Source organism: Anguilla rostrata, chromosome 4, assembly GCF_018555375.3.
Source record: "Anguilla rostrata isolate EN2019 chromosome 4, ASM1855537v3, whole genome shotgun sequence".
NCBI classification, from domain to species: domain Eukaryota; kingdom Metazoa; phylum Chordata; class Actinopteri; order Anguilliformes; family Anguillidae; genus Anguilla; species Anguilla rostrata.
The window spans coordinates 42,447,140-42,473,095 of record NC_057936.1 but is presented as its reverse complement, the minus strand read 5'-3'; the positions used below and the strand labels follow the sequence as shown (position 1 = coordinate 42,473,095).

At 44.8% G+C, this 25,956-nt stretch overlaps 2 protein-coding genes across 5 annotated transcripts in view; one reads left to right on the top strand and one right to left on the bottom strand.

The window, feature by feature from the left end:
- The window catches only part of phldb2b (pleckstrin homology-like domain, family B, member 2b), a 120,806-nt gene that overhangs the window by 81,804 nt on the left and 13,046 nt on the right, over window positions 1-25,956 (top strand). For 2 of the 4 annotated variants that reach the window (XM_064332702.1, XM_064332703.1), the window contains exons 11-16: window positions 4,089-4,241; window positions 11,027-11,137; window positions 11,359-11,448; window positions 24,064-24,207; window positions 24,392-24,491; window positions 24,681-24,695. In XM_064332702.1, the coding sequence (XP_064188772.1) occupies window positions 4,089-4,241; window positions 11,027-11,137; window positions 11,359-11,448; window positions 24,064-24,207; window positions 24,392-24,491; window positions 24,681-24,695 (613 nt within the window). Of the gene's footprint in view, window positions 1-4,088; window positions 4,242-11,026; window positions 11,138-11,358; window positions 11,449-23,095; window positions 23,282-23,542; window positions 23,645-24,063; window positions 24,208-24,391; window positions 24,492-24,680; window positions 24,696-25,956 lie in introns of all 4 variants that reach the window. The other 2 variants (XM_064332700.1, XM_064332701.1) reach the window with 2 other exon arrangements.
- Window positions 12,055-16,543, bottom strand: LOC135253968 (uncharacterized). Its single transcript, XM_064333870.1, has 5 exons — window positions 16,250-16,543; window positions 15,489-16,196; window positions 12,578-12,720; window positions 12,297-12,415; window positions 12,055-12,134 (listed from the first exon to the last, which is right to left on the bottom strand). Exons 1-5 carry the CDS (start codon window positions 16,541-16,543, stop codon window positions 12,055-12,057), a joined length of 1,344 nt encoding a protein of 447 aa, XP_064189940.1.

Here is a 25,956-nt window from a genome sequence, read left to right as displayed (position 1 = left end):
TATGACTGTGTGTCCTGGGGTATCTTTAGCTCTCTGTCTCTTTCTGTCTGTGCAGTAGTATCCTGCAGAACCACAACATATAATGAAGTCTACTACTAAGCCTGTTGTGTAAACTAGTTGTGAGACGTATGACGTTAAGGGTCATGTCGGGGTTAAAGGGTGACACACAAGGAAGTTACAGAGATCCATATAAAAGACGTGAGTTCAGTAAAGCGTAAGAACTTTATTCATCTTTGTAGCCGTGTTATCATTCCTTCACCAACTTAACATGGTGTCAGAAGTGGGCGCAATACCACATGAGTGAGTGCAGCCATCGGGAGTGGTTTTTTTTTTGGTGGAGAGAGCGAACGTTAGAAGTGCTGTTTTCAAAGTGTGACCTGCTAACACATAGCCAGCCAGCTAGTCCCAAGCGCCATCATGAGCACAGCAGGGAGAGGATCTGAGCAAGGCAACGAGCGGGCACCTGCAGCACCACAGCCTCAACCTACCACTGACCGCCGCTTTCACTATCCAACCACCCAAACCATTTAACTTTGCAAAACCGCAGGAGTGAGAGAAATGGATAAGACGTTTCGAAAGATTCCGACCGGCTAGCAACTTCCATCTCTCGTCTGAAGCTAATCAGGTAAATACCCTCTTAACTTAACAAAGCCCACCTAAAAATGTCAGAAATTTTTCACGTATATTGTCACATTTTTTGTAGTATTTCTTTTTTTATAAAATTTTTAGAAATTCTTTAATTTGTAAAGTATCATGTATGTACGTGTGTGTACGCCCACTTTAAACATTTTTTGTGTCAATATATTCAAGTCAAAAAAAATTGAAAATAATAGTATAGCTGTTGGAAAAAAGTAGGCTGCAGCACTGTGCAGCAGTATCGATTATTTTTACAGGTATGTGTGTATATATATTTGCATTCTACATGACTGCTGATTTTGAACGATTAATCTCAAACTTTTAAACAGATAAAAGTCAATATTTGTTTTATGGGTGTGTATGGGTGCCTAATGTTTTCCACAAATATAAATAAGGTACACATACACTTGTATATAATTTTGTATTTTTTTAAATAGCGGAATCGTTGATTACTACATTTTAAAAAATTCTTATAATTTGTGTGGTGATTTTAAGAATTTAATTATGGATTCTTATTGCCATTTTGGCAATGGAGGAGTGGTGATGGGGCTGTTTTGGGGGTGTTTTCCCACTGCTCTTCAGGTTGTGGCAAGCTGACACTGTTTTTTAGATTTTGATATGAAGGGGAATAGTTCTGATGCTCCTGTTGAGACATATATACAGTGAGCTCCAGAATTATTGGCACGCTTAATAAAAATGAAGACAAAAGGCATATAATAAATGACACAGATAATAATCTTTATAAAACTGATAGTTCTGGTCCTTGATTCTGATTGGCTGAGCCGCGTTCGAAGCCGTTGTAAAACACTCTATGAACACACACCTGTGACCGCATTACAATTTCAGTATTACTGCACCAATTAGTCACCCATACAATGTGGCCCGTTCGCTGTTTTCATGTCTGTGTGTTGTTTGGCAACCATTCTGCTAAATGTCGCTGAAGAACTACATTGCTTGGCGGAAGAATGATTATTTGTTATCAATAAATTATTGCATTTTTTGTTGCTGTGTGTTTATTTTATGAAACCGTGCCAGGTATATGTAGTAACCGTTTTCTAAAAGCAATAAGCCACGTGAGGCCGTGGTTTACAGTGATTTTACAACGCTCCGCGTCGTGCCTTACAATGCCCCTTAGCTGTTGTAAAATCACTAAGGCTCTTGTGGCTTATTGCTTTAATATGTTAAATATGTTACGTTCAAACATATGGGAAAACTATATACTTTTATTTCAATACATTTACTCTCATGCTTCAATGTTTTTTTATTAAGTAATCTAATTTTTTCTGAAAACCATAGGAGCCATAATTATTGGCACCCCTAACAATTATTGTAAGTAAAATCAAACAAAATGAAATTGGCAAAACAATTTTACTTAATTTAGTTCATCTCAGTCTAAAGGAACTATATTGTGTCATTCCATCACTTACAGTTTCACTAGAGAATAAAAATGAGGTAACAAGGATACAAAATCCCTTTGTCATCCATCAGCATGGGAAAAGCCGAATAACTGTCAATTCAGAAGAGACCGATGGTAATTTACCGTCACAAGTCTGGTAATGGGTACAAAAAAAGACATAAACGGTTAAACATACCACTTAGCACTGTAAGAGCAATAATGAAAAGGTGTAACACATATGGAATGGTTGCAAATTTGCCAGGAAGAGAAAGTAAGTCCATGTTGTCCCCACCGACGGTGAGGAAGATGGTGAGGGAGGCCATTAATAACCCAAGGATTACTGTTTAAGAATTGCAGAGATTGGTTTGTTTTTGCGGTCAACAAGTCTAAAAAAAAGCATAAAATGGCACCTCCATACCAACTAACTCTTTGGAAGTCCTTATTGAGCACAATAAACAAAACCAAGAATCTGGAGCTTGCCAAACCTCATTGGAATTATGACTGGAAGAGAGTGCTATTGTCAGACGAGACCAAAATTGAACGTTTTGGCCATACACACCATCGACATAGTTGGCGGCAAAAGAGGAATGCATACAGGAGAAGCACCTCATACCTACTGTCAAATATGGAGGTGGGTCATTGATATTTTGGAGATGATTTGCTGGCAGTGGTCCCGGGGCACTATTTTAGATCAATGGCACAATGAATTCAACAAAGTACCAGGAAGTACTTGAGTTGTCTCTGCTAAGAAGCTAGGACTTGGTCATAGGTAGATTGTCCAGCAGGAGAATGACTCCAAGCATACATCAAAATCTAAGCAGAAATGCTTAATTGAAATGAACATCCATGTTTTCCAATGGCCATCTCAGTCTCCAGACTTAAATTCCATCAAAAACCTGTGGTCTGAACTGAAGGGGGGGGCGGGGTCCATAAGCGCAAACCCAAAGATATCAATGATTCTGAAAAGTTCTACATGGAGCAATGGTAAAAAAATCCTCTAACCTTATCACAAATTATAGGAAAAGACTCACGGCTGTCATCTTTGCCAAGGGTGTTTTCACAAAGTATTAAACCAGGGGTCCCAATAATGGGGAAAATTCTTTTTTTTTTTTTATTTAAGACTTTGGTTGATTCCAATGAATCATTAGCACACTAGTTTACACATGTTGGAAAATAAAGCTTATGTCAATAACTATTTTTAGTTTAGCATTTTTTGTGCATATTTATCAAGGGTACCAATAATTCTGGAGCTCACTGTATATGTAAATGGCATACAGATTATGATATTATTAAGCCGTTTGTTTTAGTCCTCAGGATGTGATGTGGAATGTGTTGGAAAACATGGGAGCCACAGTTTACCCTTCTGAGGTGTCTCACATTGTAGTGGGCCAGTTACAGATAACATTGATTGTTTACCACCACACTCATTTAAATTAACCTTCTAATCACACCCTTTGTGCTACATCCTCTACCCCCTTGCCCAGTCAAATTGTCTCACTTTGATATGCAGTACCATTGTGTGATATCCTCTACCCCCTACTTCAGTCCAACTCCCCCACACCTTGTTTCTTCCCCCCCAATGTCTGATTACCTCCCCCCCCCCTTTCCCCGTGATGTGTTTAAGATAACCATTTGGCCCTTTGTTTCCTTGAAGGAACAGGGTATACGTATTCACTGTCTCCGTCATTTGTTGGTTCTGTGTTTATCTGTACTTGGGTAACAGACCCACTAGTTCCTTTGCTACATTAAACAACCTATTTTGAAACGAAGACGTGCCTGCATTTATTTTTCTACTTACAAAAGTACGGCGGAATAAATTGAACTCTTAAAAATTCCACAGAATGGTGTTGAATTTGTTCTTCAGATTATGTCATTTTGCATTGGCAAATTTTTCCTTTCTATTTTTGAAGGCTTAATTTTTATATATAATTACCTAACAGCAGTTTTAGTGAGTTACATTTTAGCTGAGAGGTGAACCTCCCAATCAAACAACATAAACACACACACACACGCACACACACCTTATCTGACTCAGGTGTGTCTTCCCCCTATACAGGATACAGATGCATTGGAGGTGGCAAAGAAGAGGTTTGAGGACCTGGAGTTCCAGCAGCTGGAGTGTGAGAGCCATCAGGATGAGAATGAGATAGTGAGCCAGCAACTGCTGAGAGAGATCGCAGACTACCAGCACAGCACCGTCACATGCAAGGTATGGCTCTGGCTTTACTTTTCCTTCTGACTCAAAGTGTGATATACTTCAGTTCAATATCTAATTAAAGACTATTTTGCTCTCATTGGATGAACATCAGCGGTTGCATGTCTAGTTAAAGCATGTTCTGTATGTAGCCAATCACATTAATTCTTTAAAGGCATACTATGCTGGATTTTCACCTTGAAAATATCATAAAACAACCATGCTCAGTCTTTACTATGATGTACTGGCAATCTGTGCCTGTGTACAGTTCTGCGCAGTCCTTGCTTGTCTGCTTCTATTTGTTATTCTAAAAAGAGTTTGTGATGTTTCTGAACGTGACCCTTTTCTCTTTGTGGGTTATATCTGAAAAACATGTGGCTAATAGAAGAAAAAGGAGAAGAAGAAGAGGAAATGTGTGAGTTGGCTACAGTAGTGTGTTTTCAGCTGGGTTAGTGGTGCAGAGATAGGGTCACCTAGGTGGCTAACCTAACGCTAAGTGGCTGGTCAGCATTCAGTAAGGTTGGTTAGCTGCTGTTATTACTATAGCTAACTAAATTCAGTTATGTTTGGCAACATAAGCCGCGTTTCCACCGCAGGAACTATACCCCGGAACTAGGAACCTTTTGAGGAACTCAGTGCGTTTCCACTGCAGGAACTAGGGTCTAAATTTAGTTCTGGGGGCTTTGTTTTACCCCCCAAAACGTTCCTGCTCGGGGGGTAGTACTTTCCGAAAGTACAGGAACCTTTTGGGTGGAGCTTGCAGTGCTGAACATTTCTTATTAGTCGAGTACTCGTAGCATTTGTGTTGTATTTATTTTCCGCCATTACCCGCCATGTTTGAAAATATGCAGCGGCAAACCAATTTATTTTCATAATAACTTCAAATCAAACTTGTATGTTATGCGGCGCAGTAGCCTACTTTTGGTTATAGCCTGTCAACGTCTTGGAATTATAACGTGTGCTCTTCTGTTCTTTTCTTGCTTTAGTATTTGTTTTATAAAATGCTAAGCATTCGTGCTGGGACAGCATATTACGTAGGCTACCAAAACATTCAAACGGATTAATTCGGTTGCTTTTCTTCCGGATTTTCTTTGTTAGCCCGTTTAATTGACTCAAAACGTTTGATACAGTTATGTGAGGTATGCGGTAGTTCTGCATAATTAACATTGGTGATACAGTACAAGCAAACTGGAAATCACCTTCCGCACTTTTTACCGGGTAAAATAACAGGTTAATTCTAGTAATCTTCCCTTTAGCTTTTTCAGACTTCCGTAATTTTACTCAACTTTACTGCCATTTTTCAATTCCACGAAAAGACCAGGAAGACTATGGACTCATTTATGGTGCATGGTTCGCATCTGGAGGGCACACTTCGCTGCTCGGCTAGCAGTAACTTCGAAGGAAAGCAAACGGTGGCTGTACCACTACTAATTTACATTTTCACGCAAGTCCGAGTTTTCGTTCTATTCTTGTCATTTTGCGATTAGCCTATATGGAATTGACGACGAGAAAGTAATAAAACAGCAAATTGTTTACAACGTGTGCATGTTTTCTGCTGTTAATGAATGTGTTTGAGAGGATATATGAAAATCAATAAATACAAAAGTAACCATATATAGTCATTGTTGGTAACCCGTTGTATATATGTGGAATAAACCCCCCCGGGCTGTCCCGGTTATTAGAAAATAATGTAGGCTACTTCGGTGGTAGTATGGGGTTACAGAAGAAATCATATGACAGATGGACCGACGACAACGTCAGTGGGCTAATTTGCCTAATCTTCGCGGTACTTTAGACCCCGGTGGAAACGCAGACAACCATTGGCTGAAGGAACCTTTTAGTTCCTGTTAAAGTAGTTCCTGGGACTGAAAGTTCCGGGTAATTTTGGTGGAAACGCGGCTATAAGCTGTTTGGCCATGATGGCCCAGGAATTTGCTATTATTTCACAAAGTGGCAACTTAAGGCTGGAGAATAAGATTCCAATTCACTTTTCTCAGCTTATATGGGCTAGCTAGCTAGTTAGCTGGGTAATAGGGGTGAGACCACCAGTTGGAAAATCCTACTATCTCTGTTATGTTCCAAGGTGTCACTCGTTTAATAACACTATATCACTCGGGGAGACAGCTATGTATTATTACGTGCTTTTTAATGGTGCGTTACATTCCATTCATTTCTTATATACTCCATTTACCACAACACCCCGCGCCCCAACTACGGTAAGCAATGTATGACAAAATACACAACATCTCCTCCGCACTTATAACAGATGTCCATATCAGGTTTTTACCTCGTATAGCTTACCAAAGTTCTCCAACTCTAAATGCTTTAACTTTAAACTTCAAATGCTTATGAACTTATGATCTTTCAGTATAAGAGACTGCTAGAATTAACATAACCCAAAACAACAAGTTTTTTTCTTTTTGTATTTTCATATAGATATAACTAAGAACACTTAATTCTGGGTAGGTCTCTTACTGGATACCGGCGGTCAGCTGGATTTTCGGTCTTACTGTCACTGGGAGGTGACATCTTACTGTCACTGGGAGGTGTGATGGCCTCTGGCCCATAGCCTGGCCTATGTGGGTGTGTGTGTCTCTCTCTCTCTCTCCTTGCTCGTTTGGGAGTGACTTTCTTGCTCTCTCTCTCCTAGCCTTGCCCCTCCCATTCAGAATTGTGCTTGCCCTTGCCTAACTCTCATTAGCAGGTTGGATTCACCTGGAGAGGAGGCCACAAAGCATAGCTTCACGGCTGGTTCAGTCTCTCTCCACTCCTGCCTGGATGGCAGCTGCCGGGCCTGTTTAGTTTCTCTTTTTGCACTTTACAACACCAGCTCACTTCATTCCACTGTCCTTGCATCCAACACCCTCCACTCACCCTGATGTTTTTTTTTTGATTATTTAAATTAAAATTATTGTTTAACCAAGTCCTTTACCGCGTGGTCTCCCCTTTTTTGTTATGACTTTAACGAGCGGTCATAACAGAGGTGACATCGGAACAGAGGCTGATGCAGTAGCATGCGTCACAGTCTCTCTCACCGGCGAATCAGGAGCTGAGACCTCTGCCTCGGGGGTAGGTGAACTCCTGGTTTGTGAAGGTGGGTGAATGGATGAGTCAACAAATGGCTCATCTGAGCAATCCACAGAAGACAGTAATGCTGCTGCCTGTAGAAGTTGGTCGGTATGTCTTTTCCAGACATGGTCTGCAACAGTCTGCGCAGTATAGGATACTGGTAAGTCCGCGTGATGATGATCACAGGAACCCACCTAGGTCCTCTACTGTAGTTTCTTGCCAACACTGGCTCTTGCCAACCTGGAGAGAAGGCTCTTTCCTTAGCTCTCTGCTTCCTTCGCTCGATCTGCTTTTCCTGATCATGCTGCACGGTGTCTTTCACTGATGTAGGCTTTAGCAGGTTGAAGTTGGTTCGAAGATTTCTTTTTAACAGCAGATTAGCTGGTGAAGCCTTTGTGGTTGCATGCGGCATGTTGCGATAGGTCAACAGGAACCTGTGCAGCCATTGATGAAGTGTCCCTTGTTCTTGAGATGCCTTCAGCGCATGTTTCATTGTCTGAACAAAGCGCTCAGCTAAACCATTTGTGGCAGGATGAAATGGTGCTGATTTGATGTGGTGTATGCTATTTGCTTGTAGAAATATGGCTATTTCCTGTGACACCAGCTGTGGACCATTGTCTGAAACCAGTTGCAGGGGAGATCCGAAGCAGCTGGAAATCTCACCCAGCTTCTCGATTGTTTTCTTAGTAGTGGTGGATTTCATTATGGCCACTTCCGGCCACTTACTGTGTGCGGCAACAGCAATCAGGAACATTTCTCAAAAGGCCCTGCAAAGTCAATGTGTACACGCTGCCATGGTTCCCCTGGGAAGTCCCAGGGGTGCAGAGGAGCTAACTGAGGAGTGTTCCTGACCTTCTGACATGAGGAACAGGTTTTAGCTGTGTCAGGCCACCAGAAGTTGCTTCTTGCTATTTCTTTCATTCTGACTATTCCACTGTGTCTGGCATGAAGTTGTTGCAAAACTTGTTTATGTAGTGACGGCGGAATAATCACCCTCCTCCCCCACAGCAAACACCCAGATTGCACAGACAGTTCCGCCCTCCTTAAGAGAAACAGTTTTGGGCCGGGGTCGGTGCTGGCTGGTTGGCCCCGTACAACAATGTCCATGACAATCGACAAGACTCGGTCGATGCGGGTGGTTCTTTTCATTTGAGCAGCTGAAACTGGTGCGTTATCCAGCTGACTGAAGTAACAGATGTCTGCAGTGTGTGACTCTGGCTTGGTGACAGGCAGCGACAACCTGGATAAGCAATCTGCATTGCAATGTAAATCAGACCTGCGGTACTTTGTCATATGAGTGTCCAGACAACAGTAAAGCCCACCTCCGCATATGACTTGCAGCAAGTGATGGAATGCCAGTGTGTGGCCCAAGGATGGTCGTGAGGGGTTGGTGGTCAGTAAGTAGTGTGAATTTTCATCCATACAGGTACTGATGGAACTTCCGTACCCCGTAAACAATGCTTAATATCTGAGCATAGTTAGTCTCAGCTTTGTTCAGGGTCCTCGATGCAAAGGCTATTGCCCTCTCTTCTCCATTCGACATTACGTGGGAAATCACGGCCCCTACGCCATATGGGGATGCATCACAGGCAAGCTGAATGGGAAGGGATGGGTCAAAGTGAGTCAGGGCCCCTGACTTCACCAACATGTCTTTTGCTTTCTGAAAAGCCTCCTGACATGCTTTGCTCCAGCTCCATGTCTCATCCTGACAAAGTAAGCTGTGTAGCAGCTTTAGCATTGATGCTAAGTTCGGTATGAACCGCCCATAATAATTATGTAACCCTAAAAAAGAAACTGGTCGACATTCTGTGGTGGTGGGGCATCCACAATCACTTTGGTCTTGGATGGGGCTGTGTGCAAACTCTGAGCCCTTATTTCTTCATCCGTTGAAGTGCACCATCCAAGTTCTGTAGGTGGTCCTCATCAGTGGCTCCCGTACACAGGATATCATCCAGATAGTACTGGATGCTGGGCAGACCACTCAGGATTTAGTCCATAGCGCGTTGGAAAAGTGCAGGCACTGACATAATCCCGAAAGGAAGGCGGCAGTACCTGAAAAGACCTTTGTGCGTGGTAACAGTGAGACATTCATGTTCATGAACGTGCATTTGCAGATATGCTTGGTTAAGGTCTATCTTGCTAATTTTTTGCCCCTTACAAAGTTCCACAAACAAGTCGTCGATGCGGGGAAGTGGATACTGTTCGGCGAACAGCACAGGGATAATTGTCACCTTAAAATCCCCGCAGGTCCGGAAGCATCTCTACTTGACCATTATGCTTAACTGTGACCTCAGTCATCCCTTTCATACTGGTTCCCCACTGAATGTTCTAAACACTGTATCAGAAAATCTCATTGGAAGATGGCTCAGAAATTCTTTATAAACTCTGTCTGTGATAATTCGTGTTTGATCCAGTGTCTATTTGCATGCTCACTGAATGTCCCTCTAACATGGGTGTGACCCAATAACCCTCTGAGCCCTCATCTACTTTAAATATTCACAGTGTATTTCTTGTTTTCAGACTTAGGTGTTCTCTCTGTGCTCTTTTTGTTTCGACACACCCGCTCTACATGCCCCCTTTTTCCAAAACTGTGACAGTCCATGTTTCTACACCAGCATGCAGAGGCGGGATGTCTGGGTTTGCCACACCGGAAACATGGACCTTGGCTATTTTGTCTCTCCATGTTAACTGAGTACACTTTGCCTGATGCATGTACCTGCTGAGCCTCCTTTGATGCCATTTCCATAAAGACAGTGCTATTAATGGCTCTCTCTAGAGTCAAGTCACTCTCAGTCAGTAGTTTCTTCTGTGCTGCCACATTTCTTAAGCCACACACCAGTCTGTCTCTCACCGTGTCATTCAGCACATCCCTAAACTCACAATGCACAGCTAATGTCCGTAGTGCTACAACAAACATATTAACAGACTCACCTTCCTCCTGATTGTATCTGCGAAATCTAAATCGCTCTGCGATTACTAAGGGTTTAGGTGAAAAACGTTGTGTCAGCATGTCTACTGAAACCATTTCTCTTAAGGAGGGCGGAACTGTCTGTGCAATCTGGGTGTTTGCTATGGGGGAGAAGGGTGATTTTTCTGTGCTTTTAAATGGTGCGTTACATTCTATTCATTTCTTATATACTCCATTTACCACAATACACCACACCCCAACTACGGTAAGCAATGTATGACAAAATACACAATCTGTTTGTTGATAAGTTAAATAAAGGCGAGAATTCATTGATGTGTTTGTGAATATGCATGCTTATGTTACAAAATTATGCCGTGCTTCCAGGCAGGCTAGTAGACTGAAATCCACTGGTGCTGTGCTAGCAGTGTCTAGCATAGGTCCATTCCATCACCACTAAGCTAAAGATAGCTACCCCATAGCTTTGCTGCATATGACAGCGAAGTGGGAGTTTTTTCTATCAGATATGCTTTCATGCAGACTACAATTGAATTTTGAAAGAGGCATGATTACTACAGTACGTTATATGATGTTGTAAAGCTGCTGACACAGCTATGCAGAGAAAAGTATCTTGCTATTTTGTTGGTGCGTGAACTTCGTCATCTTGGGGGTGAAGACGACGTAGAGAACGCAGGAGATGTTTTTGATTGTAAACACAAGAGCAAACAAGGAAAGAAAAGTCCTGCATAGTATGCTTTTAAATTTATTCATGCATTTATTCAATGGTTTGTTGGTTTAATGTGGGGTGTGCATTTTTTCGTGCCAGGAAAGGCTTCTGGCCTTAAAGAAACAGTCCAGCCAGATTACCCAGCAGGCCCAGTGGGAGAAGGACACATTCCAGAAGGAAAAGAACAACCTTCTGATCATGCTGCAGAGGGTACAATCACTGAACACCCTTTATTTAATTTTGTCAAAAGATCATCCATAGGCATGAACAGGCCTGGAGCACATTTCGAATCTGAATGTGATATAGGGCACATATAGACCATTTCTAGCAAGGTGAGGGCAGTGATGCTGGATAGTACAGTTGTTCCTGGCCTGCTAATCACAGCTACCAGCAAGAGGAGAATGTGACCAGCCCGAGCCTCTGTCTCACAGGGTAAGGAGAACCTGGCTGCCCTGGAGAAGAGGTACACTCAGCTGACTGGCGGGAAGAGGCTCCCCCTCAGTTCCATGAGCTTGAATGAGGTACGACCAACCCATCTGTCTCACCTCAACTTGCAACTCCACCACCTCTCTGAACCTTGAGCATCGCTGTCTCACAACTCAAAGGCGTGGCATCTCTCCTAGGGGTGTGATGTGCAGTTTCTGTATCTGTTTAACCACTAAAAGTGCACTAATGTACATTGGGCTAGAAACCTGCATTTTCTGTGTTTACGCAACTTCCTGTTTATGTTTCACCCACTTCCAGGTTCCTATCAGAATACAAGTACAGATAATTTTGTTGGTTGGGCAGACACATATACAAATACTGCACTACTTCACACCTCTAATCCTTTGCATGACCTGCAAGTCCCATTCATATCTGTGCGGTGAGTGCAGATGTGTTTATGACAATACAGTGCCATGGAGATAAAGCAGGGGTGGTGTAGTACAGATGTAGCATTTACAGTATAGTACCATGGAGATTAAGCATTGGCAGTGTAGTACATACAAGGTGTGTGTGGCAAGTGAGTGCCACCCCTCTTAGTTAAAACACACTCACGGGAGACTGACCGTTTCTGTAACCCGCACTTCCGTGCTATTTTATTAAGAGATACAGGTTTTACAGACAGCTCATTTTCAGACTGTGTATCACAATTCCGTAGCCGTCTTGTCATTGGCGATTCTCCTCTCTCCGGCTTCCGGTCTGGCTTTTAAAAACCCCAGGCTCACTGTTGAAAGCAATCAGAGGCAATCAGCGCAATAAAACAATTAACAATTATCGGCGCTGATTACCTCCAGCTGACAGTTGTGACGAAGGATCCGAGAGCCGCTCCTCTCACACTCTCTCTCTCTGCAGCCGACGCTCAAACCACGCCCACCCCACCACATACCCCCACTGCCCGACTTCGGCCGGGGAGCCATCCGGCCGATGACCAACCCCCCCCCTCTCCCCCCCTCCTCCTCCTGGGGGCGAGAGAGGAAGTCCGCCACGACCATCCGTGCACCCGGTCTATGAATCACATTGAAGTTAAAAGGCTGCAAAGCCAGATACCACCGAGTGATCCGGGCGTTGGTATCCTTCATGCGGTGGAGCCATTGGAGGGGGGCATGGTCCGAACAGAGGGTGAATGGGCGACCCAGAAGGTAATAACGGAGGGCTCCGACCGCCCACCGAATGGCGAGGCACTCTTTCTCCACCGTGCTGTACTTCGCCTCCCGTTGTGACAGTTTCCGGCTAATGTACAGAACGGGGCGGTCAACTCCCTCCACCTGCTGGGTCAAAACAGCCCCCAGCCCTCTGTCCGACGCATCGGTCTGCAAAACAAAAGGGAGAGAGAAGTTAGGTGTGAACAAGAGCGGCTCCCCACAGAGAGCTTCTTTTACCCTCTCAAACGCCCGCTGGCACGGTTCCGTCCACTGGACCGGATCTGAGGCACCTTTTCGGGTTAAGTCAGTTAGGGGGCTGGTTAGCTCCGAAAATGCCGGGATGAACCTCCTGTAATAGCCGGCCAGCCCCAAGAACCTCCTTACCTCTTTTTTTGACTTGGGTCGGGGACAGGCTGCAATCGCAGCGGTTTTGTCCACTAGAGGCCGCGCCTGTCCACTTCCCAAGTGGTACCCCAAATACCGTACCTCCGCTCGGCCAATAGCACACTTCTTTGGGTTAGCCGTGAGCCCTGCCTGCCTTAAGGATTCGAGCACTGCCCCCACATGCTGCAAATGCTGCTCCCAACTGCTGCTATGGATGATTACATCATCCAGATAGGCAGCAGCATAACCAGCATGCGGACGCAATACCCGATCCATCAGGCGCTGGAATGTGGCAGGGGCTCCGAATAACCCAAACGGAAGTGTCCTGAATTGGTACAAACCATCCGGAGCGGAGAAAGCCGTTTTTTCCTTAGATTTGGCAGATAAGGGAATCTGCCAGTAACCCTTAGTTAAATCCAGCGTCTAAAAAAATCAAGCCGTGCCAAGCCGATCCAAGAGCTCGTCGACCCGAGGCATTGGATAAGCATCAAACCGTGACACTTCATTTACCTTTCTATAATCCACACAGAAGCGAATAGACCCATCAGGCTTACCGACCAGCACAATGGGGCTACTCCAGGGACTGTGGGATTCCTCTATTACCCCCAGCTCTAGCATTGCCTTTATCTCTGCCTGAACCAATTTCTTTTTGTGTTCCGGCAATCTATAGGGGCGGGTCCGCACCGTCACCCCCGGGGAAGTCTCAATGTGGTGGTGTATGAGGTGCGTGCGTCCTGGTATGGGGGAAAACACATCAGCAAAACGCTTTTGCAACAAGGCAAGGTCTGCTCTCTGATTCGGTGAGAGATGGTCATCTGAAAGGGTTGAGATCTGATTGGATGAATTTGGTACCCCAGCTCATCTCTCTCCTTATCCACCGTAACCAGAGAGACAGCCACCACCTCCTTCCACGCTTTCAGGAGATTGAGGTGATAAATCTGTTTTGCCCCCTCTCTATCAGTACGCTCTACCTCATAGTCAACCTCCCCCACTCGCCGTGTGACCGCAAAGGGCCCTTGCCACTTGGCGAGTAATTTAGAACTAGAGGTAGGGAGTAACACAAGAACTTTATCTCCCGGTGAAAATTGCCGTAGTTTAGCTCCTCTGTCGTAGTGCTGTTGTTGGCGTGCCTGCGCCTCGAGCAAATTCTCCCGTGACAACTTACCCAGTGTATGGAGTTTTGCTCGCAGGTCCAGCACGTATTGCAATTCATTTTTACTAGGACTCGGACCCTCCTCCCAGTTTTCTTTAACTAGGTCCAATATCCCCCGGGGTTTCCTACTGAACAGTAGTTCAAAGGGAGAAAATCCCGTGGAGGCCTGGGGAACCTCCCGCACTGCAAACACCAGAGGAGATAACCACTTATCCCAATTACAGCTATCCTCATGAACGAACTTCCGGATCATCGACTTCAACGTTCTATTAAAACGCTGAACCAGCCCATCCGTTTGGGGATGGTACACGCTGGTTCTAATAGAATGAATGCCCAATAACCCGTACAGCTCGCGTAGTGTGCGTGACATAAATTGTGTGCCCTGGTCAGTCAGAATCTCTTTTGGGATTCCGACTCGGGAGATTATTTGAAACAATGCCTGCGCAACACTTTTTGCCGAAATGCTGCGCAAAGGAACTGCTTCGGGATACCTTGTCGCATAATCCACCAGAACTAACACGAAACGGTATCCCTGCGTGCTCCGATCAAACGGCCCGATGAGGTCCATCCCCACTCTCTCAAAAGGGACCTCCATTAGGGGAAGGGGGCGCAACGGCGCTTTTGGTATAGCCGGGGAATTTACTAGTTGGCATTCAGGGCACGACGCACACCACCGACGCACGTCGGCCCAAATGCCCGGCCAATAGAAACGGGCCATTATCCGGTTCAGTGTTTTCTCATACCCTAAATGACCAGCCATGGGGTTAAAATGAGCCGTCTGAAAAACCATTTCCCGAGAGTTTTTAGGCACCAGCAATTGGGTGATTTCCACATTAGTCTGAGTGTCACGACACACTCGGTATAATCTATCCCGAATTATTACAAAATACGGGTGAGTGAGTGTTGCATCAGGGCGCACCTGTTGACCATCAATAGACATCACGCGGTCAAAGGCAAAGCGTAGGGTGTCATCACGAGACTGCTCGAGTGGGAAATCCTCCATGGGGCGAAACACCGGTACCTGCGGAGTCTCCCCCGGAGGCTCCACTGGTGCCGGCTCCCCCTCTGCCGCGTCGGACGACCCCGCATCACCGCTGACAGCAGCACACACATCACACAGCCCTACCTGTCGTGAACGCAACCCCCCTACCTTACCAGCTGCCTGGCGGAACCCCGGCCAATCAGTGCCTAAAATCAGAGGGTGCGAGAGGCGGGAGCTAACCGCAGCCTTTATTTTATGTTTTTTTCCTTGACACCGAATTTCCACTGAAACGATAGGGTACGCGTGTAAATCCCCATGCACACACCTTATAGATACCATTGATGCTTCTAACAACGCCTCGGGTCGAACCAGGCCTGAGTCCAACAGCGCCTGGTGTTCACTCCCTTGAATCCTTACCGGAATACAGTACGCTCCGTCTGGGTCGGGAGCGGAGGTGGGCGGGCCGACAACACGAACCACCTGCCCCACCTCCATGAGCGGGCACTCGCGGCGCAGGTGACCCGGTTGTCCGCACCGCCAACACCCCGGTCCGGGCGTCTGAGGAGCTCTCTGTGGGTCGCACCCCGCCGCCACTGAGCCTGGGGCTGGGGAAACAGGAACAAAAGGGTTGTTACGGGAAAATGAGGGGGTTTGGGCACGGGGAAGGGAGGAAGAAAGGGGGGAAGGATGGGAACGAGGAAGGGCTCTCCTGCGCAGAGCCGGGTCTGCCCGTCCTTGCTGCTGCTGCTGCTGCTGCTGTAACTGGCCACGGGGGTAGAGCGCCAGGTGGTCCTCCGCCAGGCTGACGGTGGCCGCCAACCCGGTCGGGCGATGGTACCTCACCCAATTCGCCGTCTCCCCCGGGAGGCCATCAATAAAACGTTCTAGGGTCACCAGCTCCACCACTCCGTCGGCTGACCGGAGTTCCGGTCGGAGCCACCGACGCGCCATGTCCAGCAGTCTCTGGGCGTATGCGAACGGTCGGTCCGCTCCTGCCAGGGCCATCTCCCTGAACCGTCGCCGGTGCTCTTCAGGGCTGTATCCCAGGCGGTCCAGGACCGCCTTCTTTAGGTTGGCGTAGACCGCCCGCGCTGGGGGGGGTAGGCTGTGTGCCGCTTGTTGTGCCTCCCCAGTTAAGAGGGGCAGGAGGTGGACTCTTCCTCTGGCCATTTACTCGCCCTCGCTGCCACCTCAAACCCCTCGAGGAAAGCCTCCGCGTCGTCCTCCGGGGTCATTTTGGGCAGATGGAGAGCTACGGGGGGTCCGGTCTGTCGCTCTCGGGAGCTGGTTTCTCCCGCAGCCGCCAGCTGCAGTAGAGCCTGGGTTTGGAGGGAGGTCTGTGCCCGCAGAGCCTCCAGTTGTTCGGCGTGCATCACCGCCTGCCTCTCCTGCATCGCCGCCATCCCCTCCAGCATCCTCGCCAGCGCTACCACCGGTTGTGCCGTTTCCCCTGGCTCCTGGCTGTGGTCCATGTTTGTCTCCTCGGTGTAATGTGTTTTACTATGTTGCTGTGTTCCCTCGCACGGGCCACCACTGTGGCAAGTGAGTGCCACCCCTCTTAGTTAAAACACACTCACGGGAGACTGACCGTTTCCGTAACCCGCACTTCCGTGCTATTTTATTAAGAGATACAGGTTTTACAGACAGCTCATTTTCAGACTGTGTATCACAATTCCGTAGCCGTCTTGTCATTGGCGATTCTCCTCTCTCCGGCTTCCGGTCTGGCTTTTAAAAACCCCAGGCTCACTGTTGAAAGCAATCAGAGGCAATCAGCGCAATAAAACAATTAACAATTATCGGCGCTGATTACCTCCAGTTGACAGTTGTGACGAAGGATCCGAGAGCCGCTCCTCTCACACTCTCTCTCTCTGCAGCCGACGCTCAAACCACGCCCACCCCACCACAGTGTGGTATTAAATAATGAGACTAATACTGTAATTCAACTTTAATGAAGAATACTTACATTTCAATTCCTTTCCCCTTCAATATATTCCCCTTCTGCAACTACACACCGCTGCATTCTGGTCTTCCACTAATCAAAGCAGTGCAGTCGGTCTTCTTCCGTTAGTTGTCTCAGAAGTAGGGGTGGGTCGATTTCCGGTTTTGCTGGTCCGGTCCGGTGTACAAGCTTAAACTGGTTTGATTTTATGTGAACCGACTGAACCTGTATTTGTCATTATGAGACGCTCTGGCAAATTAAAAAGAAGCCTACATCAGCAACCTGTGCCGACAGCGCTAAATCCAACTTGTATCGCATGAGTAATAAGCAATATGACAACGTGATTAACATAATATTATGTTTGTTTATAAACGGAGCCACTAGTGTCTGAGTGCAAAAAAAAAAAAAAGATTGACAGGTCACGCGCAATTTAGTGGCCGGCAACAAGGAGATCAAATTTCAGTAGACCACAACATTTATTTTGCCTTTTTGTATAGCCATTTCCGTGGATAAAATCGCATGTATTATTATTATTTTCTGTTAAAAATATTTAATTTATATCCAGGGAGATAGCCAACTCCTTGCAAGTTAGATGACGTGTGTAGCCATTTACTAATATGATTGCATTTCAGGCTAGAAAAACCGTTAAACCAGAGAAATTGCTGAGTTGTCTTAGAATATTTATCGCAACAGAATGTATCAAGGCTGGCAGTCGGCAACGGAGGCTGTAACGAAACGTTAACTACGTCACAATGGGTATAACAGCTGTTTTAGAATGTCATTGTGTTACCCAGATCATTTTTGTTCCAGTCAGGAGCAGCTGAGTCACATGCAACACCTAGTGGTAAAATTCAGTATTACCGGTCCGGTTTGGTATTTTGCTTAATATCAAACTGGTTTGAAATTTTTTACATCGGGCCAACCCTACTCAGAAGCTCCGTCATTTTGTTCTTCACTTCTGGAACAGACTCGACACGGGTTCCCTTGATTGCAGACTTGATTTTAGGGAAAAGAAAAAAGTTGATGGTGCTAGATCAGGTGAATAGGGAGTGTGGTCAAGTACTGCGATGCATTTCTCGGCCAAAAACTGCTTCACTGAGAGCGCTGAGTGTGCTGGCGCGTTGTCCTGATGAAGGATGAAACCATTTTCCCACAGCTGTGGCCTCTTTCTTCTAACCCTTTCTTGCAAAGTTTCTAGAACGTGTTTGTAATAGTTTTGGTTCACGGTTGCTCTATCTGGAACCCAATTCTCCATAATTACGCCCTTACTGTCAAAGAAAACAATCAACTGGCTGTGGGAAAATGGTTTCATCCTTGGTTTCATGCACACTCAGCGCTCTCAGTGAAGCAGTTTTTGGCCAAAAAACGCATTGTAGTACTTGACCACACTCCCTATTCACCTGATCTAGCACCATACAACTTTTTTCTTTTCCCTAAAATCAAGTCTGCACTCAAGGGAACTCATTTTGAGTCTGTTCCAGAAGTGAAGAAGAAAACGACATAGCTTCTGAAACAACTAACAGAAGAACACCTACTGCACTGGTTTGAACAGTGGAAGACCAGAATGCAGCGGTGTGTAGTTGCAGAAGGGGAATATATTGAAGGGGAAAGGAATTGAAATGTAAGTTTTCTTCATTAAAATTGAATTACAGCATTAGTCTCATTATTTAATAGCCACACCTCATGTTTAGCAGGATATTACCATCAACATGTAGAATTTGCAATGTAGTACAGATGTTTAATTCATAGTGTAGTACCATGGAGATGTAGCATTGAAAATGTAGTACAGATGTAGCATTCACAATATAGTACAGTGGAGATGTAGCATTGATAATGTTGTACAGATGTAGCATTCATAGTGTAGTACCATGGAGATATATCATTGATAATGTAGTATAGATGTAGCATTCACAACATAGTACTGTGGAGATGTTGCATTGGTAGTGCAATACAGATGTACACTATATCAGTGGTTCCCAACCTCAGTCCTGGAGTTCCCCTGTGTATGCTGGTTTTCGTTCCAACCACAATTGCAATACCAGAATTTTAACAAGTTGTTCATTTTTCTTAATTAGGTGCTTTTCATGTTTAGAGGGATTATTAACCCACTTAAGCCAGATCATGTCAAAAATAACCATAAACAATAACAATTACCACGTTCATATTGTGCTTTATTGTAAACAATTACATACAAGAGGTAACAAACTTTTTGGACCAATTGAAAGACTGGGATTAATCAATAGACACCTGAACATGTAGCGGAACATGTTTAGTTTCCTTAAATTTATTGACGCAATGCAGGTTCGGCTCATTATCATTTGCTTTGTCTTTAAACTCTTCATTATCTTCCAGATGGTTAGTTTTAGTGGCCAGGTGTCCACACCAATGTTCCCTCTAAGCTGCGCGCGTGCGCAATCGCGCACTGCCCGCACATTCTCAGCGCACAAGAAAATCTATCCAGCGCATAAACAACATCAACATAACGTATTAATTCATATCTAATATTAGACCTAATCTAATCTAATTAATTCGCCCAATAATATTGTTTTTTTGTTTCTCACTCAGTGAGTGACAGGTGTCCAGCCAATGATACGATACGGTTCACTTACGGTACGAAGCCAATCATGGCATTGACGGTGCTTGCGTCTGGGCCCTGCCTATATGCGCCGTGCAGGTTAGCTAGCAGGTTAATAGATGCTAATACAAACCCCGCATCATGGCGAAACGAACAGGCAGCGACACATTCACTCAGCAAGCCACAGTAAAAAAGAAATGCAGTTCTTTTAAGATGGAATGGCTGTCGGAGTATGTGCAAATTGAAGAAAAAGCGGTGAAATTGGGTGAGATTTTTTCTTTTTCAAGTGAGAAAGGTCTACTCTGCAAAACATGCAGCGATGCCAAAGTAGCAAGTGAGTTTTCAGAGGGAAAAATGTGGACTGAATGGAAGCTGGACTATCTCAAGCGTCACGTTCAGCATAAAAGTCATTTAAAAGCTGTCGAAACTGTACGAAGACTCAAGATGGGACAGGGGATTGGTACATTATTGCGGGAGAGCGCAATGTGCTACATTTCAAGCTTCCAGTGCCGACTGTGAAAGAGGATTTAGTTTAATGAATCATATCAAAACAAAATCCAGAAATCGTCTTGAAGTGACACATTTGGACCAGCTGATGCGCATAAAGTCAAAGCAAGAAGCAGACGAAGCCATCAACCTGGACAAAGTGTACAACCATTGGAGAAGTGAGAAGGACAGACGTGAAAAATAAGGTAAAATTTAAGTCAGATTTGTGCATATTCTAGTGACGGTTATTAAGATTTTGTCTTTATGGATATTAATCATTAAATGTTGTTACTATTAGATCATTTATGCGTAGTAGAAATGCCAAGAAAAACTGTGTAATTAGATATTTTACAGACAAAGTGTTACAGGAATTTGCACTGTATCACAAGCTACAGCACAAGTCATTGTGCAAAATGTGAATGTTTTAATGTAAGCAAAATGTTATGTCTGAAAGGTGTATATGTCTCATATCTTCCAGAACAGGACCCTCAGCCAGGCAAAGCAGGACTCTTCCCATGGCCAAAGCAGGACTCTCACATACTGTATAACATCTACACATCCCATTTTTCAGATTTTTGTCTTTTTTTAAGTGGACCAAATTAATTATTTAAAAATAAAGCGTGCATATCTAATGTTGCTCACAGTAGTCCTCAGTTTGCTCAGGGAGCTTGTGTGTATGCCCAGATACATGAAAAATTAGAGGGAACATTGGTCCACACTTTGACCAATTAGAAGCCTATTGACTCACTTCAGTCTTGATCCGTTAAAAATAATTTACCTTTTAATGTAATTGTTTGCAATGTAGCACAATAAGCACAGTGTGAACATGGGAATTTTATTCTTCATGGAATGCTTAGCTATTTATGACATAATGTGGTTGAAGAGGGTAAATAATCCCTCTAAACATGAAGAGCACCTAATTAAGAAAAATTTACAACTTGTTATAATTCTGGAATTGCATTTGTGGTTGGAACAAAAACCAGCATACACAAGGGTACTCCAGGACCGAGGTTGGGACCCACTGCACTATATGACGAAATGTATCTGGACACCCCTTGGTCTGGGGCTGTTTTTCATGGTTTGGGCTAGGCTCCTTAGTTCCAGTGTAGGCAAATCTTAATGTTACAGCATACAGTGACATTCTAGACGATTCTGTGCTTCCACAACAGTTTCTGAGTTGCACTACTCTGTGCTTCAGACTATACTGTGTGTGTGTGTGTGTGTTTGTATGTATCACTGTCTATGTGGGATTTACAGTGTGAGATATACAGTGGTTTTGTGGGGCCACACTGTGGAGTGTCAGTGTCTGGTGTGTGTGTGTGTGTGTGTGTGTCTGGTGTAGTTCATTCCTGCCTTCTGTCTAATAGCCGCCCACCACCCTGCCCTCCATGTGATCACCTGTGGAGATGTGTGTGGGTGTGCCCAGGTGTGTGTGGCTGTGCAGTGGGTTGGGGAGTGGTCACGCCCACTCTCTGTGTCTCAGGAGACACCCACATTGGCTGTCTGCCAGTCTCATGTGGTGGTAGCCCGCCCCCACGTCCCTATGGCCCCGCCTCTTGTTGACCCGCTCACTTTCTCCTCTCTCCTGTCCTCTCTTTCTGTGAAGAATTCTGAGGTATCGCGTCCCACTGCAATGATGCATCTGCTTCTGCTGCTGAGCTGAGAACACAGGGACCCTCACACACTCTGGCGTAGAGCATAACACCACAGTTGCTCATGGACAGACCTACAGACAGTAAAAATAATGTAATAATAAACTTTATTTATAAACCACTTATCCATAAAGTTAAAATTGTTTCACAAAAAGTTAAAAACAAACAAAAGACAATAAATTAATGGTAAAACTGGTTAAATACAAAATAAAAGGTAATCACGTAGCCCTGAGTTAAATTTAGCAAAAAAGAAAGACACTGGCATACAGCAAGCCTGAAAAACTGAGAAACATACTGAGACTGGTACCTGTTGCACAGAGACTGACTTGCATGTTGACACACACAAAACATGTTGCTCGGTGCCTGATTGCTTGGTGCCTTTTTGTAATGTTTGTAATGTCCCAAACTCAGTGACAAACGGACCGAAAGATGTACTAGTGACGAATGCTAAATTCACATTGGCACGCTAACCACACTGATGCCATGTGACCTCTGAGCTTCAGCTGAGAACATGGCTGCCCTGCTAACACTGATGTGAGCTGACAAATGTGTGTGAAGAGTCTCTCCTCTCTGCTCTGTGTGAAGAGCATCTCCTCTCTGCTCCGTGTGAAGAGCATCTCCTCTCTGCTCCGTGTGAAGAGTCTCTCCTCTCTGCTCCGTGTGAAGAGTCTCTCCTCTCTGCTCCATGTGAAGAGTCTCTCTTCTCTGCTCCATGTGAAGAGTGTCTCCTGTTTGCTTCACGTGAAGAGTCTCTCTTCTCTGCTCCGTGTGAAGTCTCTCCTGTCTGCTCCATGTGAAGAGTCTTTCCTCTTTGCTCCGTGTGAAGAGTCTTTCCTCTCTGCTCTGTGTGAAGAGCATCTCCTCTCTTCTCCATATGAAGAGTCTCTTCTCTCTGCTTCACGTGAAGAGTCTCTCTTCTCTGCTCCATGTGAGTCTCTCTTCTCTGCTCTGTGTGAAGAGTCTCTCCTCTGCTCTGTGTGAAGAGTCTCTCTTCTCTGCTCTATGTGAAGTCTCTCCTCTCTGCTCCGTGTAAAGTGTCTCTCCTCTCTTCTCTGCACTGTTTTATGAGTATGTATTTGTTTTGGTTTTTCTATTAACTTTCTAAAGTGCTGAAATGTTGCACACAGTGTGTGGAATAATGTCTAACATGGCGACTAAAGATCTCCACAAGATTTCTTTTTTCTCTCCCAGTTAAGTACTTTATTGATACCTAAAAATGGTTCTCCCTCTTCCCCTTGCTCTCCCTGTCTCTTGCTCCCTCTCTGTCCCTAACCCCTGTCCTTGTCTTCCGATTTCTAAACCCTTCTCTTCCCCTTCCTGCTTTCTTCCCCCACATGCCCCCCTCCCCCCTTCAACTGGATTCATTCTGTAGGGTTATGTCACACTCAATGAGATCAATGAGCTCTATTGGCAGACTGGGTTTAACCGCACCCCTCAAGGCCAGGGCACGCCCTGCCCTGACAGGCTCTCCTCTGGGCCTGAGCCCAGCCTCTGCCCTGATGAGACCAACCTCCAGCAAGACAGCATCCCTCCACAGGAAAAGGTGGACAAGGACAAGGTGTGTGTGCATGCATATGATTGAGATGGAGAGAGTCAGTGTGTGAGAGAAGGGATTTCAGTAGACCGGCTCTCTACAGTGTGAATCTGATATTGCACCTCCTAAATAAGTGTGTGCTGTATGTGTGTGTGTGTGTGTGTGATATTTCCAGTGTTAACTCTCCTTTTCCTCTGAAGCTCAGTCTCTTGTTCTTTGGTGGGTGGTGAGCACACTTCCCCACTGTCCTCCTGTCACCCTCTCTCTCCTCGCTTGGTCCTCAAGACCCCCTGTGTACACTGGCCTGGACACATGGTGACCTATGTTGACCCTTCACCTTCCCCTGAATCGCCTTCTCCTCTTCCTGTCAAAAAACACCGCCGACAGGTAAAGAGCATAGACACATACTTGCATACATCCTTACCTATACACTGAACACAAATGTAAAAATACTCATACATAATTGCACACTAAACATACACTTGTGTACGTTTTTACCTGTACACTGAACACATACAGTGCCCTACAAATTATTGCCACATTTGATAAAGATAACAAACAGAACACATACAGTACAAGGGTTTGTTAGATGGAGAGATGGAGTTTGAGGTGTGTGTGTTAGATGGAGAAATGATGGAGTTTGAGGTTTGTGTGTTAGATGGCGACAAGGTGGAGTTTTAGGTTTGTGTGTTAGATGGAGAGATGGTGGAGGTTGAGGGGTGTGTGTTAGATGGAGAGATGATGGAGTTTGAGGTGTGTGTGTTAGATGGGAGTGATGATGGAGTTTGAGGTGTGTGTCCCTGCAGCATTTTCGTGCGCTGGAAGAGAGGAAGAGGGCAGAGAAGGAAGGGCTGCCTCACTTGAGTGACACTCTTCCTTGCAAGAAGAGCCAAATGGCCACCTCCACACCTTTTAGCAGTGCCACCCTGGGCCGCAGCACCACCCCCAAGGTCAGGAACACAGATGTGTGTTTGTGTTTTCATGTGTATGCATATGTGCATGTTCGTGTGTGTGTGTTTGCACGTGTGTGTGCGCGCGCACTTGTCTTATAGAACAAGGGAGAGATGTGAGAGATTGTGCGTGTGTGTGTGGGTATGTGTGTGTGTGCATTTTTATGGCTCCTTTCTCCCTCAGGCTCACCTCCCACTTGTGCAGAGCTCCAGTTGTGGCAGTATTCTCCCCTGCTCTCTGGCCATCCCTTCCAAAGACGCGGAGCCCCGCCGCTTGCACAAGGGTGAGACTTCACCCCCTCAGACCCACAGCCACATGTTCAGCTATTTGGCCATTTGGTGATGGGCTAGATGTGAATAGATGGGCTCTCATCTCTCCCCCTCCTCCTTTTACACCTCTTTTCTCACATTCTCATCTCCTCGTCTCTCTTAATTTACCCCCTCCCTCTTTTTCCTCCTCTCTCTCCCCTCAGGAAAAGCCAAAAAAGGTATGTAATGCCACTTCCTTAACTAACATGGCATTGGCTGTGATGCGAATATCACTGCCATTGGTCTATTTAACACAGTATGTACAGTGTGAGTCTTTCGTTCCTTGTGACAGAGTGGGTCATCTCTCTTTGCAATGGGAGGTTCAGAAACCTAGTTCATAAGTTTGGTAACATGGTCTGAAACTTGTTTGATGACAGCTGTTCTAAATTGCGATCTCAACAAAAACACATTTTCAGTGTACAAAAATTCCAAGTTACTCATGCATACAAAGCACTGTGTAAGTTATTTCAAACTTGCAAAATCTAGGCCTGCCATTAAGGTATTGATATCAAAATTACAAGTTACAACAAACAATATTGGCTATCTTACAGAAATTAAACAAGCTCTATTCCAAAACAATGCTACCCAATGTTTCCTAAATTATTTCATATAAGTTGGCCCTGTGTTTTTCCTCTTACCATCTGAACAGAATGTAGTCATTAAAGTGTCAAATGGCAGTCACTCATAGTTTAAATGATCTGCAATTCAGGTGTTACACCTATATATTTTTTTAAATGGCTACACTATATATATCATAATTGTCTGCATCCAGTCCATTGGTGCCCACTGATTGGGCAGGATAATTAACCCAACCCTTCTAATTGCTTGTTCATATTAGCTAAATTACTGGGATGGCAGGTACGCCTTGGTGGGGCATGCCCCATGTCTATACAACAGAGAGATTAGCACTTTTCAGGGTTTCCTACAGAAATAACTGTAATGACCACAGGCTCTCCGCCCTTAAGATCATTAACTTCTGTACTTTCTGTAGCCCCAAAGTTGGACAATTTTTTTTTTTTTTTTTTTTTTTTTTTTTACATAATCACATATGCTTCAGTATCACAATCAATAATTCTCCCCATTGGAAAGTCACAAATCTTGAACCACTCTTCATCTGAAATGACAGTTACCTTCTTTTACCCCATTTATTTTTATTTACTCTGTGCAATATGATTTTTTTGTTATTAAGCATTTATGAAATCCGGATACAATACCTTTACTAGATTCTGATAGGTTCCAATTATTGAACCCTGGGTCATCCGTGTCTGACATTTTATTTTAAACAATGTGGTGAAAATAGTGGCGTTATTGTATATATCTATAGAAATCTTGGTTTTCTCATGTATTTATCTCCTCTCAGAATTTGAAAGTCTTTTAATAGCCTTTTTTCTGTTGTGAAATATGTGGTCCTTCTCATTGGGTTTGAAATCAGAATCATAA

Excerpts from the sequence above, each read along its gene's own strand:
- LOC135253968 (XM_064333870.1), bottom strand. The coding sequence starts at position 16,543 with ATGGACCACAGCCAGGAGCCAGGGGAAACGGCACAACCGGTGGTAGCG. Across the intron at positions 12,721-15,488 it reads ACGGAGCGTACTGTATTCCG|ACCGATGCGTCGGACAGAGG; the intron begins GTAAGGATTCAA and ends TTTGTTTTGCAG. Across the intron at positions 12,416-12,577 it reads AAAGAGTGCCTCGCCATTCG|ACCGGGTGCACGGATGGTCG; the intron begins GTGGGCGGTCGG and ends TGTGATTCATAG.